General features: G+C 38.1%; 1 protein-coding gene across 1 annotated transcript in view; it reads right to left on the bottom strand.

Annotated features, from left to right (window-relative positions):
* SPTB (spectrin beta, erythrocytic) overlaps positions 1–16,535 on the bottom strand; it is a 92,030-nt gene that overhangs the window by 8,029 nt on the left and 67,466 nt on the right. The window contains exons 31-32 of the mRNA XM_015824437.1: positions 15,750–15,859; positions 14,458–14,533 (exon numbers count right to left, since the gene is read on the bottom strand). Of these exons, the coding sequence (XP_015679923.1) occupies positions 14,458–14,533; positions 15,750–15,859 (186 nt within the window). The remainder of the gene's footprint in view (positions 1–14,457; positions 14,534–15,749; positions 15,860–16,535) is intronic.

Raw genomic sequence — 16,535 nt, 5'->3', positions numbered from 1 at the left:
ATACACCAAGCTAAAATATGGTGAGCTAGTAGATAGTTCAAGGAGTTGCATGTACCTGGCAAGTATAGGTAAATTATAATAAATTATGGTTCACAATGTTGGTTAAGCCCAGGCAACTGAATTAATGTACTAAACCATGAACTAGTGGGTAGGAATTGTGTGCACCTGGAAAGTACAGGTAGTCCTTGACTTATGACTACAATTGGAACCAGCATTTCCACTGATTGTTAAGTAAGTTGTCCCCAATTTTATCCTTTTTGCTCTGGTTTTTAAGTGAATCACTGCAGTGATTAAGTGAATCATGAGGTTGCTAAGTGAATCTGGCTTCCCCCATTGACTTTGCTTGTTGGAAGCCAGGTGGAAAGGTTGCAAATGGCCTTCACATGACCCCCAGATGCTGCAACCATCATAACCATCAACACATCGGTTGCTAATTGCCCAAATTTTGAACACCTGACTGTGCAAAAGCTGCAATGGTCATAAGTGCGAGGACTGATCTTAAGTCACTTTTTTCGGTGTGTTGTAACTGAAGGGTAGCTAAATGAATGATCGTAAGTTGAGGGCTACCTGCATAGGTAAATGATGGTTTTTTGTGGTTCAAGTAATTTTTTCTAAGTTGTAAATCTAGAACCATGTCCTTCACTATCTTATCTTCCGTTGGTAAAGAAATGTAAGAAATTATGTCATGTTTTGCATTTCTCTCCAAATAACAGTGCATGAATTAAAAATAAGTGCAAAGGAAATCTTTATATCCTATCTTTTGGGTTTTTTCTATCAAACATTAACAGGCAATGTATTAAGCAGCATTGAATCAATGTCAGCCAACATGTGATTAGACCTTTGATTTGATAGTCTCGCCCTTCCCTCAAAATGTTATTAGGGGAGCAGTGATGCAAGATCTCTATGAAAAAGCCTCTATGCCAGCTTTACCCAACAATCCTCTGGATTTTTTGCAGACAGTATGACAATTACATTGATGCAAAAATACAAATTCTGGTGCTGATACATAGTGTAAATTGGTGCTGTTTGGGTTACAGTTTGCTTTAAAGTTTACTTTAAACTTATTATCTTGGAAACTGCTATGAGAGCACTATTTTGGATGAAAAAAACAAACCTTTTACATAGATGCAGGCAAGTTTTTTAAAAAAGCATTCTCTATTGAAGCTTACAACACTTAACTCTACTTATATCAAATATATTGCTTTTGTGTCACAGATGAGGAATAATAATTGTCAGATTAAGATAGTTTATAGTTTACCATTAGAATAAAGAATGGAGCTCTAGGGCCAATGCTCCTTCTACTTGCTGCCCAGATACAATGTTCAATCTTTTCTTTCCCTATTCAGAAATAAATTATATTCCCCAAATTTAGAATTCCTCAATTTGTAAAGAACTCTAGATATTTGTTTATTTATTCAAATTTATATGACAGGATGAATTATACTGTATATTCTTATACTGTAAAAAAACATGCTAGACTGAGGCTAAAAGCTGACCTAATGAAATGTTGCAACTCCATCTTTGAATTATTTCTATCTTGAAAGAGAGGAAAGACCAGACAATATAATTCCATATAGTGAAGCTTCAGTACATTGTTAAGAACTGAATCATTTAGAATGATACTGAAAAAAATTATATAATTGAATAATCCGGCGTTTTTGTTATTATTCTTCCTTCTTAGTTTTTTTTTTTACTTTTTTGGAGCCATTTTCCTTTATTTTAAATTAGGCTTTTATAAAGCATATAATTAATTATGCAGTAGGTTTACGTTTTTTTGCAAAGTATATAGTTTTCCATACATAATTAGTATATACACTATTGTTAACCATTATGGTTTTTTTTCAAAAAAATGTAATTGTAATATTTTAAAGACTTTTCAAAAAATGATTAAAATTGGGACATCGGAAATTGAAGAGGAAGGACTGATACTGCAGAAGGGCAGTTAGTATATATAAATCTTATATGGCTGTAATGTCCAAAGAGCCTAAGCTTGACATACATGGATAGGATCATATCAAATGCATATTTGGAAATCCTTTAATGAAAAATAGGAAAGCAGATGCATCTTCATGATATCAGTTTGCTGAACCCACAATGCATGCATTATGAACAAAGCCATAGTGAGACTATGGATCAAGGCATGCATTTCATCTCTTAATAAGAAAAAAATGCTCAGCAAGAGTCAGAGCCAATCTTAATCCTGTTTTTTGCTGTTGATTTGCAAGCATAATATTCATATAAAATACATCTCATTACATTCAATAGGGGTTGTGTTCAGGTAAGCATATACTGTATAGAATTATAGTTGAAGACAATGGAAGTTGCCTATCAATACTGCACATACAATATGCAGCAGATCTATGCTCAGCGGTCCTTTCCATTGCTCTCTGTCTCCCCCACATAGCCCACTCTAACTATGGAATATCCTTCCAGAAACATCTCATAATGTTGTCTTCATGATTCTTCTAGCAGTAGTCAAATATAGGTAGTGCCTGATGTTTTTAATCTTCTTTATATTTCTGCTGCTATATTATGTTTATTATATTTGTGATATTTATAATTCATTGTCTTATTGTGACAGCCTCTGCTGCTTTTAGGTGACTGTTTAATTTCTGTTCTGACTGGATTTCATTTGTCTTTTAATGTTATGGCATGGAAGAGTTATATGGGCCTAATAATATTTAAGAATAACATCAAACAAAGTAGTGTATTAAGAGAGATTAGGGACAAGGATAATGTGCTCAACAGAGTTTCTCTTCCAGATCCAGCAAGTAGATTCAACAAGTCAAAATGGGCTTTTGTGTTATGCCAAATAAAATCCTTGGTTTTATTTATTTATTGCATTTGTACTCTGCCACAATCAAAATGACTCTCAGAGGATTCCTCTAAAGGAAATCATCCTGCTTTGGGCTCAATTAACGAGATAGATGTGTCTTTTTATTGTGCAGGGAGAAATTCATTACCTACGAACTGTGTTTTTTATAAGCAGGCTTCAGGTAAATTACCATTCAAATGATAAATCATTATACAGATTCTGAAAATGAAGCTGTTTATGCAAAGCTATTGTATGGATCGAAATTGATGACTTTGACTTTGGAGCTACTTTTGGTTCAAACTCTAAAATTCAAGCCCCCAGCCCTAAATTAGACACTTCATTTTAGAAGGAAGAAAAAAGTAGGTTGTTTATTAAAGTCTCTTTGTACAGCATAAAGATCTGGGTACTTGATTCTAATGTCTCAAGGAGACAGGCATTTACAAGGTAATCATTAAGTTTCCTGTAAACCTGAAAACTACTGTCGGTTGACGCAGCAAATTCTATCTATACATATATGTGTATATGAATGCATATGGTATATCTTGAAACGTTGGCACAATTAAGAAGAAACACCATAGTACATAAACTCCAGGTTAAATATTTTCAGAGGCATGCAGGCATTGTATATTTCTCAGTAAGCCTCTCACAGAAGACTCAGATCCTGTTTTCAAATAACATGAATCCTTTTAGCAGGTGGTTCCCTCCTTCCTTCCTATTTCATATGATTCCCAGCAAAATATGCATTCTACTGATATGCAACACGGAAAAACACCTACACAATCATACCATGAAAGACACTGATCTTAAACAATTGATGGATAAAGCCATTTGTCCCAAAGGTATTCACTGGCAAAATGCTTTCAGAGCTTCTCTCTCCCTCTTTAAGATACAATTCTTTTGTAATGCCATGCATGGGTTGTCCAGGAATTTTCAATGCATTATTTTCTACTACTGTGGTAGAAGATACTGGTGAAGCTAAAATTCTTAGATTATAAAATCACCGCTGTTCATTCGCAATGGGATGAGCTTCTGTTCCTGCCCACCTAGCAGTTTGAAAGCATGTAAATGTGAGATTAATCGGTACCACTTTGGTGAGAAGGTAACAGTGTTTCTATGTGCCTTTGGCAAATAGCTATGCTGGCCACACGACTACAGAAAATGTTTTCGTACAACACTGACTCCCTCAGTTAAGAAACGGAGATGAGCACCGTGCTCTAGAGTCAGACATGACCAGACAGGGCAGAGGTAGGCAACCTTGGCTCTTTTATGACTCGTGGACTTCAACTCCCAGAATTCCTGAGCCAGCATGACTCAGCTTGGAAACCTCTCCCTTTCCCCTCAGCATGACTGGCTCAGGAATTCTGGGAGTTGAAGTCCACGTGTCATAAAAGAGCCAAGGTTGCCTACCCCTGAGACAGGGAAACCTTTACCTTTTACCTTTACTGTTCATTCTAGCTATCTCATTTGCATCTCTGGTTTTCTTATTATGTTACAATTAGTTATCTTGGAAGTGCACCAGTGAATTAGGAAAAATATGGCTTGACCGAACTTCATAAAAAATATTTTTGTGATTAACTTCACAGTATGTAAAACATGGCCTACACTTGCTGCTCTTTTTGCAATTTACCACAATTTAATGTACTGCACAGTGAATCTTATGAAACCAAATTGCTACAAATGCCAAGTTAACAACCATAACATTGTCTGGTTGGAAGATGGAGGTAAAAACCACAGAACATATCTGATGGGACTGGTGATTCCACAAATATGTATAATTTAAGATGTCTCAGAATGAGAACTGTTATAGTATAGAACTGTGATTCAAATGGACAACACAGAAGAAATCAGTGATAAGCTTTTTAGAGAAAAAAGTTCAAGACAGGCCAAAAAACTAGCGAGATGGAACTCAAGATTTTTGAAACTTAGGGGCATTTTGCAGAAAGGAGAAGATAGACAAGAAGAAATCTTACATGGATAAAGAGAAGCAGAGCCTTCTAGATGTCTGTTAAAGACATCTGGTGAACTAAGTAAGAAAAGAAAAACGTACAAATGAATGTTACTCTGGAGGGCTGAACAGAATAAGATATAGCTGGAGACTTTAAAAAAATGAAAAGGAAAGTCCCAGGATTTCATAAGCAAGTTATGTAAAAGAGCAGTAAAATGAGTAAGGAGGAAGAAATAAGTAGTGAAAGAAACAGTGAACACAATTAGCAGTGAGAATATAAAAGCTTGCAAAGGATCAAGTAACATTCCGTTTCCAGAAGCTACATCAGCACCCGCTGAAGAAAGAGTTACAAAGACAAAAGCTGTCCCTGCCCTTTACAGCAGAGGTCCCCAACCTTTTGGGTACCAGGGACCAGTTCCATGGAGAAAGGTTTTTCCATGGACCGGAGAGTGCGTGGTTTTGTGTGCTGCCTGCATCCCACGGATGGGACTTGCTTGTTTGTGCGGACCGGTTATTGGCATGCTGTGGCTCGGTACCGGTCCACGGACCGGGCATTGGGGACCCCTACTTTACAGGATCAGACTGATATTCAAGATGGACAGTATTTAATATTTATTTGTTATGTATATGTAGGGGTGTGGGTCTGTACATATGTTGTATATAGTATGTTTAGGTGTGTGTTATGTATGTGTTTCACTTTGAGAGTAGGCAACTAATTTTCATTTTTCATGTGTGCCGTTGTACCCATAGTAAAAAAAAATGACAATAAAGGTTATCTTATCTTATCTTATCTTATCTTATCTTATCTTATCTTATCTTATCTTAAAGGTGGAATGCCTCTGCTTAAAGATGATACAATCTGCTTCCCAAGTGTAAAAGGGATACTGCCCTGGAGTGATGAGCTGACCCCTCCCTGTTGTTTTCTTATCCAAGTGTTGGGGTAGAGCTGGTATTCTAACAGGGTGAATCAGTTGTGATGTACTGCAGGTCTTAACTAAATTATGACAGGGTGTTGTGAGATAAGGACAATGGGAACAGAACATGTTCTTGGAGCAAATATTATAGAAGTACTAACTGTCAGGGAGAGGGAGGATGGGAGACGGCAACTGACTGTAGCGCAGGTAAGTGGGAACAGGTTGGTGGCTGGCTGGGAAAAGGAAGTTAGATTTGGAGACTGAGGTGAAACCTGTTTTAGGGAGGTTGCCATTTCTTCAAAAGAGCAGATGTGCAGCTTGGGAGTATTTTCTGATTCCCAGCTATCATTAGATTTGCAGGTGATGGTGATGGCAAGAAATACATTTGCACAAGTATGACTAGTGCATACCAGCTGTGTTTATTCTTGAGCCAGTTGCCATTTTGCAATGTTTATCCATGCCCTCTTCACTAGTGCAACATGCTGCACATTCAACTGATGCAAAATGTAGCATTTAGACAGCTGAGGTCAGGATATAGGACCACATAATGCCTGTTTTGAAAGATTGGCAGGTGTTGCCAATTGCCTATTAGACATAATTTAGGTCCTGGTTTGACTTTTAAAGCTGTAACTGGTGTATACCTGACTTTCAGAGGAACCATTTCCTCTGCTATAATCCAATCCACTTACTTAGATCAGCAAGACAGGGCATTTTGAAGATGTCCCATATCTAGTATATGGGAGCATATCTTCTCCTGTGTGACCCCAAGCTAAGGAAGTACACTTAGTTTCCACTGTCCTGGTGTTTAGAAAAATAGTAAAAAATGTATCTTTTTCACCAAGCCTTTAACCTATTTTAGTTTTGTCTTATTCTGATTCCATTTTTATTAAGTTCTATAATTTGCCTCTTAAACTGGTGATAGGACATAAATGGGAGTAATGGGAAATGCATGCAAACCATAAATTGTGAATTATCCACCCCTCGGTTTAACAGAAGGCATATAACCCTTGCTAAAGTTTGTGAAATTTTGTTGGATGGTGCAAAAGTGGCAAAAGATAGCAAAGTCCAGAAAAAGGCAACAAATCTTTTTTGTGAGTTGTTGGTGTAACTTATGATTGTGTATCTTGCACAGGTAATGAAGAATATACAGTATATCAATGATCACACTGCTATGGGAAAGTAAGGCCGCCCCTTGAAACTTTTATTATGATTTTTTTTTTCATCCTTTGTCTGATTCACAGAATTTTACAGCAGTCCAGTCACCTTCTTCTATTTGGAAACTTCCAGGATTTGTTCATTGCTGCTGCTTTTTTTTTAACATGGGGATAGAGCAGTGGTGTTAAACTGGTGGCCCACAGGCCAGATGCTTCACTCGTAGGCCACGTCCACCCTGGCTTCACAAAGGCAAAAAAGTCACAATACGGAGGAAATTTGTTAAAAAGGGAAAAAAGGAATTGCTGGATGGTACTTTTGATTGATAGCACTTGGAACCTTCAGCCTGGAGGTACCTAAATAAAATGTTGTTCCTCACAAAGAGATGACCTGTGCTTCTCAGTGAATATGATACGTTTTTCAAAATTTTATTAGTCTACGTGATAAAAGAATCTCATTTATATCTTACATCTACTTCACACACGGAAATATTTATGTTCTACTTCTAAAAGAACCCATTTATTACAGAAGTCTTCACAGTTGTGATACTGAAACTTTTTGTTGCATTTTACATAATGCACGTAAAACAACCACGTACACCTTTGAAACGGAGCATAATTTTCAACTTATTTGATATATCTGAGCTGTGGTGCTCCCTACCAGGCTAAAAATGCTAATTTATCTGCTGTAGAACTCCTCCATTGTCTATACCTATGAAAAATATACAAAGTACATTGTCAGGATTGCCAATAGGAGCACTCCCAAAATACAGGTGAAGTTTTAGATTTGAGACAGAAGAAGTCCAGAGACTTAAGATGTCTTCAATAGAAGGCCAATGAGTATGCCAATCAAGACAAAGGTAGAATTTGCTAGGTTTTCCCATGAATGAGCCTCCTGGACCCCATGGCATTTGCAGCTAAGCAGTGGAAGAAGTATCTGGAAGAAGTATCTGGAATTATGGATCATGTCAGGAAAGCAATATTTAACATGATGGTGAAGACAATAGGAAATAACTGAGATTATTTTCATGATTGCAGGCTTGGAGCTGAGTTGTGGCTGGGTGTGTATAGGGGTTGTGATAGAGTGGCTGGCTGCTGTGAACCCCCTACCCTGAGGAGGTCCTTTGCTTCCATGCTGGTAGCCTTGAGGAAGAATGAAGATTCAGCTCCAATCTGATGGCTGAGTACCAAGTGCTGGACTGTGAGTTTCCCATTATGAATGGAGGACTGCTTTCTTCCTCTGGTGAGAACCCAGAGTAGGAACTGGGGTGGGGGTGAATAAGAAGGAGACCCTCTTCCAGTTTGTAGGAGCAGCAAGGGAAGGGTTGTGTGAATGCTAAGGTGCATGAGTACACACTCCATCTGGGGTCTTGGCTACCACTAGGAATAAGGGAGCGAATGAGGCTTTGGATCGAATCACACCCACTAACCTCTCCCCTCTCATGGAACCCATTATTCCCCATGGCTTATGAATGAATTGAGGGAGATGAAATGAGAGAAGACATTTAGAGTGTGGTTGGTACTCAGCAAGGGATGAACTCTACCAAACTGGTTTAGAGCTGCTATAAAGGCCTACCTCATGGCAGTAAGGCCAACAAAGCGCCAGTACAGGTAGTCCTCGACTTACAACAGTTCATCTAGTGACAGTTTGAAGTTAGAATGGCACTGAAAAAATGAGTTATGACCATTTTTCTCAGTTACGATCTTTGTAGCATCCCCGTGATCACATGATCAAAATTCAGATGCTTGGCAACTGGTTCATTTTTATGATGGTTGCATTCTCCCACAGTCATGTGAGCCCCTTTTGCGACCTTCTAACAAACAAACTCAATGGGGAAGCTTAACGAACAGGTTACTAGCTTATCAACTGCAGGGATTCACTTAACAACTGTGGCAAGAAAGGTTGTAAAATGGGGCAAAACTCATTTAACAAATGTCTCATTTAACAACATAAATTTTGGGGCCAATTGTGGTCGTAAGCTGAGGATTATCTGTACTACTCTGCCCTTATTACATCCACAGATAGCAATCCTATGTCCCTGTTTAGAGTAGCATGAGCCCTCTTGGGTGGGTGGGGGCTTGGAGAACCTCTTACAGAGGCATGTGGAAGAATCTATTTAGCATCTGTCAAAGTTGCTTGGATTCACTCAGAGTTGGACATGGCCTTGTTACAGGTCTGAAGGAGATGCCTGGTGGAGGGGTGGGGAGACCCTGCCTGGTTATCTGGAGACTGTTTGAACTTGTTGGACCCGAGGAAGTGGATCAGGTCCTTAGAGTTGTGCAATAACCACCTGCGGTGGCAGCGGAAACTAGGAAGGTCTTCGCACAGCTTCAGCTTGTGCATCAGTTGTGCTGGTTCCTGGTTGGGGGGGGGGGCTCTGCTCACAGCCACCTCCTGAAATATTATGACACGCTCTATATGAGATTGCTCATGAAGAGTATCCGAAAGCTTCAGCTGGTGCAGAATGCAGTGATGCGGGAAGTTATGTGTGCTTCTAGAGTAGCACATCACACCTCTGCTCCGTAACTTCACAGGTTGCCAATTTGCTTCTGAGTTCAATTCATTTGCTGGTTTTAACATTTAAAGCCTTCATGAGTTATTTGAAGGCTGCTTCTTTCTAATTATATCTTCCCTTTTCATCAGATCTGGTAGGGAAGGCATGTTGTAGGTACCAGTTCCAGGAGGTAGGTTTTCTCTCCTGTGACACCTACCTTGTGGAATATTCTCCCCCTTAAGGTGAGGTTAGCTTTATCCCTGTTAATATTCCGGAGGTTTCTTAACACCTGGTTGTGTCATCCAGACTGGAGGTCTCAAGGGAGCAGTGAAATCCTAAAATGGCTCCCCCACTGTGTTTAACATTCACTCTCTCTTATGCCTTATGGTTTTCTATATATTTTAATGATTGTTTTATATATACATTTCATTGTCTTAATTATTTGTTGTATGCTGCCCAGACTCATTTTGTGTGAGATGGACGGCCATATAAATTTGATAAATAGCAGAAATAATTTCAACAATTCATCCATTCTACTTTGAGTAGAAATGTGTCTCTAAAGCAGATGCAATGTTACCTAAAAATCAATATTATGGATGTTTTTCCAGACATTTTAAAGAAATGGTACAGTCAGGTTATGGCCTTTCCCCCCTTCCTATATGTAAGCATAAAGAACTTGTGAATTTTGTCCAAGAGAAATGAGCGATATACTAAGTTCACTCAGTAAATGTCTACCAAAGAGCTTGGTGTTAAGCTATTTCTTTGCTGGACATTTATAGTATCTTAAAGTGTCACCCAATCATCTGTGTCAACAGAAATGAAGGCAGATTTTATATAGCCCAGTGATAATTGGCTAATGCACATCCTTAGTGAGGAAACAGCATTAGCTATGAATTCTACCCTCTGACTTTCTTTTCCTCTTCCATCTATAGAATAAATTCTCTGTATTTCTGGAGATGTGAGGATGCTATTCTTACCAACAAATTATTCCACTGTGTTTTCAAGAGACACAGTAGCTCTACAAGGCAATTATATGAAGTTTGTATATGCACATTTATATGCATATATTTACATCTATAAATAATTTTGGAAGTTAGGTTTCATAGAAGGCAATGCAAATAGATTATTGAACTAGTTTGCACACCATCCCTAGAACATCTCAAGCCAGTTATAATAGTTCCTTTTCAATTATTTTGGCTCAACTCATTTCCCTCTTGATGGTTCTGATTTAAAATAAAAGTTCCTTTCAATTAATAATTATTTTTCAAACATACTTGCTATGCTTTCATTTTAAACACTCAAAATAGGATTTGTACAATTCATTGAGATGTATGGGAACTCTGACTGCAAGATGAAATGATCAATCATGCTCTTAATTTTCACAATTTAACCTGTTGCTGATTTTCATCTACTACCATGTCGCACAAACTGTTATAGGAAAATATAATCACAGAATTTGTTAACTTCTTTCCCACAAGAGCAGCTACTTCTTTTTCCATGCTACAACATAACAGACATAAGGAGTATTGGCATGATCTAATATTTCCCTCTCCTGGAGCACATCCTTCAGGTTTTGCTGTGTTGGATTCTGGAGGCCTCCCACTTATCATGAGCTGTGATGGTTCAGTATAAAATAGGAAAGGAGATATCAAGATATATAATTAATTGATCGGGTATTCAAATGAAATTACCCCCGTTCCCAGGCCATGTCACTGTGCTCTGTAATTTTTTTCTCCATTCAGTCTCTGATCCTATATGTGATGCTGGGGAAACAAATCTTCCATTTGACAAAAAAAAACTGTGAAGTCTGCAGATGTTATTTTTTACAAACTTTCTGACGATCTCAGTTAAACTTCATTCTCCACTTTTTAGTCAGTCATCTGGTTTGGCCTTGAGCAGACCTGGGCTATCTCGGACAGGTCTGAATAGAATGGTGGAGAATAGAAAGCGGTAGTACAGAAACCTTGAAACAGCCCCACTATCTGTTGAGTAATAAGGGCATTCAGATTTAATTTCAAGAATGAAGATATATACTTTCTCTTTGTATATATTTACTATCCATATTCCCATTGCTTGCCTTCTAGGGAAAAATGTTTTTTTTAAAAAAATACCAGACTTTGAGAATTGGCTTTAGAGTAAGTCACTATCTCCAAAACAATGCCGGTTGTTATAAACGCCTGAGCATCTTTTATTTTAAGATTTCCATGTTGAAAACTCACAAGCCTATCTTGATTGCTCAAGAAAATTTAGAAAGGAGAGAAAGCAAGTAAAAAATAATAATTAAGCAAGTAAAAAATAATTATAAAGTATTTTGATGGGGTGTTTGGTTTGATTCAAAGTCCTTGCACGCGACAGATCTTTTACAAATGGTTTTCCAAAGGTATATATAAAAAAAATAAAGCCTCTTTCTTCTGCTTGCAAGGGATTTTCCGGTTAAAGTTTCAATTCGTGATCCATAAACCCTTCAGAACTGTGGGAAGGAAACAGGAAAACATCTCAGAATCAGCAGGAAGATTGGGGTGATGAATATCTCTGCATTCATTCGTTTGACACAGCTGGGCTAAATAAAATCACTTGGAAGCCAAGGCTTCTTGGGCTGCATATACAGCTCAGGATCAGGCCTGCAAAGAGGAAAGTCTCTCGAGAATTACTCTAAAGAAAGCGACCACTAATTAAATTAAGAATGGATATATTCTGCTTTTGACCGTTTACACTGTTGAATTCGACTAAGTTCCTAATAACCAATAATAAATATTACATCTGTAGATAAATGTGACAGATATCCTTTGAAAGTGTTGATTAAGAATGTCGACATTCATAGCTGACAATACAACAGAGCTCTCCAGAATACCCTTGCAAGGGAGTCTGAAAGATAAGTCAAGAACTCTAATTCTATACGTATCGTAATTTGTGGTTTTATTTAGACGTTAAATGTTCTGACTTGGACAGTTGAAAATGTCATTTTTTTTCCTTCTCAGCAAAACAATATCAATAAAATGCAGTTGTGCCTTTCCAACTGAACCTATGGATACCAGTAAAAAAAGGGAGAGACTATATTTGTCTTTTCTTCCCTCTTCCCAACAGCTCCCTGGGACCCCCCAGAAGGTATGTCCTGGGAAAATCTCTACAATAATACAGAAGTTTACTATGATTGGATACAGAAGAATCACATCCCTCTCTTCCTTTAACAGAGTCTTCCATTGGCTCAAAAATTCTTCAAATAATGCGGTTTTCCTTCTCAACTTATGAAAAGGACCAACAGATATAAACTTAGAATTATTATAAAAAATACAATGTCTTATTAAAGATTCTAATTACAAAAGAAGTAATGATATAAAAACTGTACCAACACAAGGGCCAGAAAGGATGGCAGCAAATGCAGACGTTAAAGAATTTCAAATAAATGACATTTCAGATGATAAAAGATAACAATATACGTTTTAAAATAATAATACAAATTGCCATTGGACTAAGGAAAAAAATTCAGTGGTCCCTAGCTTATTATCTGGCACAATGGGCCTTTCCCCTCCTCCATTAACCATTGCATAAACAGGGTCTAGCAACCTCTTTTTTCTGCCATGTTCCTAGGCATTGTCTTAAATCTTTTCCCCACTCCATGAGTCAGACACTCTTAAGTCATAAAATGTTAGTTCCTCCCTTACTTTGTCATTGTCCAAAAATAGCTAACTTCAAGATGTATAAAATCTGTTAGGCGTTTGTATCCTAGAGGGATTTGGAAACAGAAACCACAGAATCAGGACAGAGAGTGGCAATGGGAGCTGTATATGGTGCCGGTAGATTTTTCTGCCGGTTCAGATGAGTAAAAGGTTCTGTCATTCAATAGTTAGGAAAGGCAGCTATCAGTACTATAGGGCTATAAACTAGGAAAGGCCTCATAATGCAGTGCAGCATGTTTGCTTGCAGAGAGGAATCTCCAATCTTGGAATCCGTTTCTGCACAATGCTGCAGAGGAAGTGTGTAAGTACTGTAGAGTCTTTTGGGGTGTAACTAAGGCAAAGTTCTCAAAGTCCCCCCACCCCCAATGAGACAGCTCAGGTGCCAGAACCCTCCAAGGCTTTGCCAGCTGAAGGTAGGTGGGGGAAAAAAGAAAATGGTCACACAACAGCTTCTGCTCTCCTGCTTCATAAAGAGTGCTGCCAACAGCAGGCGCTAGGGAACACGCCACGGTCTTGGAGGCATCGCCTGGTCTGGTCTCTGCTCTCACAATTGAAAGAAGGAAAAGAAGGCTGCTGGCAGCTCCAGTTTGGTGCCGACGGAAGCAGCTGCCATCCTGGGAATTGCAGAGCACAGCAGTGGTTCCTTCCTTCCACCAACCTTCTGTCTTTGGGCTTCCCCTGTGCTACAGCTATCGCTGCTGCTGCTGCTGCTGCTGCGTGGACCCTGCGTGTGTTGAAGATGCCGGGCAAGGAGTGGTAGAACCTCGGTGCCTTTCAGCTCCTTGGTGGCCTCCTCCCTGGCTTTGACAACTCATTCACATCTGGTTCAGAAGGCAAAAGTAAAGGCTAAACTCAGTGATTCAAGATCACAGCTCTCCCATTCTCCTAACTCAGGGGTAGTCAACCTTGGCTCTTTTATGACTCGTGGACTTCAACTCCCAGAATTCCTGAGCCAGCATAGCTGGCTCAGGAATTCTGGGAGTTGATGTCCACGAGTCATAAAAGAGCCAAGGTTGACTACCCCTGTCCTAACTTATACTCAGGAAGGGGAGAAAAACTGCACTAGGAGGTACTCTTAAAAAAAACCCCAAAACTTTATTTTAAAAGCTGAACAACCACCTCCCACTCCCCCAAATGGAAGAAAAGAGATCCTCCCATATCTTATTGCCTTATCAGCATAAGCCCAGCCTAACAACACTGGGAAATGATTATCCTGCTGTCACACAGGCGCTCCCTTTTTTTCTCGCCTCTGGATTTCTCTGCTAAAATGTCTTTTGCCCTCAAATAAATTAATATCACTGTGAGGTACATTTAAAGTATCAATTCTTGCTCAAACAGAAGACACATTTGCATTTCACCATTTCAAAAGTGCAGATGGTAAACAATACAACACAAATATGAAAAGCTGCATTAAAGCTGCTGAATTTTCTAGGAAGGGTAAACTAAAACTGGTAACTGACCAGTGATGAATCTTCTGCAGCATGGGAAAGGGCATCTTCTAAACTTAGTTCCTTCTTCCCATCCTTTTCAGTAGGCCTATAGCAAACAAAAGTGTATTCTAAGTAAATGTTAAAACTGAAATGATATAACTGACTTAATTTCTCTTTTCATAAAGACATTTGATGTTGAAAATGTTAATGCCTGCTGTTAATAAAATGTAAGTAAAATATCCATATACTATAAGTCTAGAATACCGGTAGTCCTCTACTTACAACCATTCACTTAGTGACCGCTAGAAGTTACAACAGCCCTGAAAAAAAGTGTAAGTTTTCACATTTACATCCATTGCAGCATTCCCATGGTCACATGATCAAAATCCGGGCACTTGGCAACTGGTATGTATTTATGACAGTTGCACTGTCCCAGCGTTATGTAACCTTCCCATCTGGCTTCCAACAAAGTCAATGGGGGAAGTTGGATTCACTTAACAACAGCATGATTCACTTAACAACTGCAGTGATTCACTTAACAATTGGGGCAAAAAAAGGTTATAAAAAGTGCTGCAACTCACTTAACAATGTCTTGCTTAGCAAAGGAAATTTTGGACTCAATTGTGGTCATAAATCAAGGACTATCTATAGTAAAATAGATTTATGGAGTATGAGCATTTAATTATATAATAAACATTTATAGTTGCATGTAAGATCTAGAACCTAGTCAAAACCATGAGCAAAATTACAGAAAGAAAAAAGGAGTAATATAAATATTTCTTTATGTAACGAACAGTGGAAAATAAGAAAATTCTCATAATTACAGAAACAATCTTTCCTTCCATTTAAAACCAGTCACTATCATAGAGAAGATCAGACTGAATACTATCTATCTATCTATCTATCTATCTATCTATCTATCTATCTATCTATCTATCTATCTATCTATCTATCTATCTATCTATCTATCTATCTATCTATCTATCCATCCATCCATCCATCCATCCATCCATCCATCCATCCATCCATCCATCCATCCAAAACATACTTTTGGGAGAAGGGAATGAATATCAGGCTATGGACTGAAAAGAATCAATGATTTTGCTGCATTTTCAAAACCTATATATTGTACGCATGTTTTAAATTTGGGAAACAATAATGGCTCCAACTGTACAGATTTGAGTGGTTAGGTTTACTAGGGATAGATAACAAATCTATTGCATGAATCGCAAGAAATGTACTGTGTACTATAATTTTAAAATCTTATTACTAATTATGAAAATGCAGCTGATTACTCTGCAGCTGATCTCTAGGAAACTTACCTGATCTCACATTCTGGCTCTAACTCAAAGTCAAATTCCAGGTCCGTAGTCTTAGCTACTTTGTGCTGTGAAGACTCCTCTGAAATTTTTCTCTTCCTCAGTAATTCAAGCTGGATGCAAAACAGACTATCTTCAGTGGGTTAAACAAATACAGACTCCTTATAGCAGCTTTTGAGAGAGTCAGCATTTCCCATGTAGTTTTCACCCTTGTTGTCCATTCTTTTTCTCTTAATTTCTATATGTTTGACCTTCAACCCCACCCTATCAACTTCCTTGCTTCATATTGTAGAGTCTTATATATTTTCTCTGATGATTATAAATTTTATTAAATAAGGACAAATTATTTTTTAAACATTATTATTAAGTCCACTATTTCAATTATGTGTTGTCTATAAAAGTCTGTATTTTGTTTCTTACTGCTACTTCTACCGGTATCTAGTTTCCATCACAGCTGCTAACAAGTCTTGTAACATAACATCATTATGAAATTAATAATAAAGGCAGTATAATTTATAACAGTTAAAGTACAAAAATAAATGCAATAAAAAATCTCTACACATTTATACCAATCACCCAGACATACTAATAAAGGGACAACTAAGCTTTTGCAGGTTTCCAAAAGGTAAGGAGGGAGGCAACTGATTCCATTTTAAGGGGCAAGATGTTCCATTTGAGGGGAACCCAACAGACATTGTGTTAGCCCTTTGAGGCAAACCCAGTCAGGAAACAGATTCAACAAGAATGTTATTTTGTTCATACAGGAACTTGAAGTCTGTGTTTTCTTTC

Source organism: Protobothrops mucrosquamatus, unplaced genomic scaffold, assembly GCF_001527695.2.
Source record: "Protobothrops mucrosquamatus isolate PMUCROS unplaced genomic scaffold, P.Mucros_1.0 scaffold2232, whole genome shotgun sequence".
NCBI lineage: Eukaryota > Metazoa > Chordata > Lepidosauria > Squamata > Viperidae > Protobothrops > Protobothrops mucrosquamatus.
This window is presented reverse-complemented; position numbering and strand designations above follow the sequence as displayed.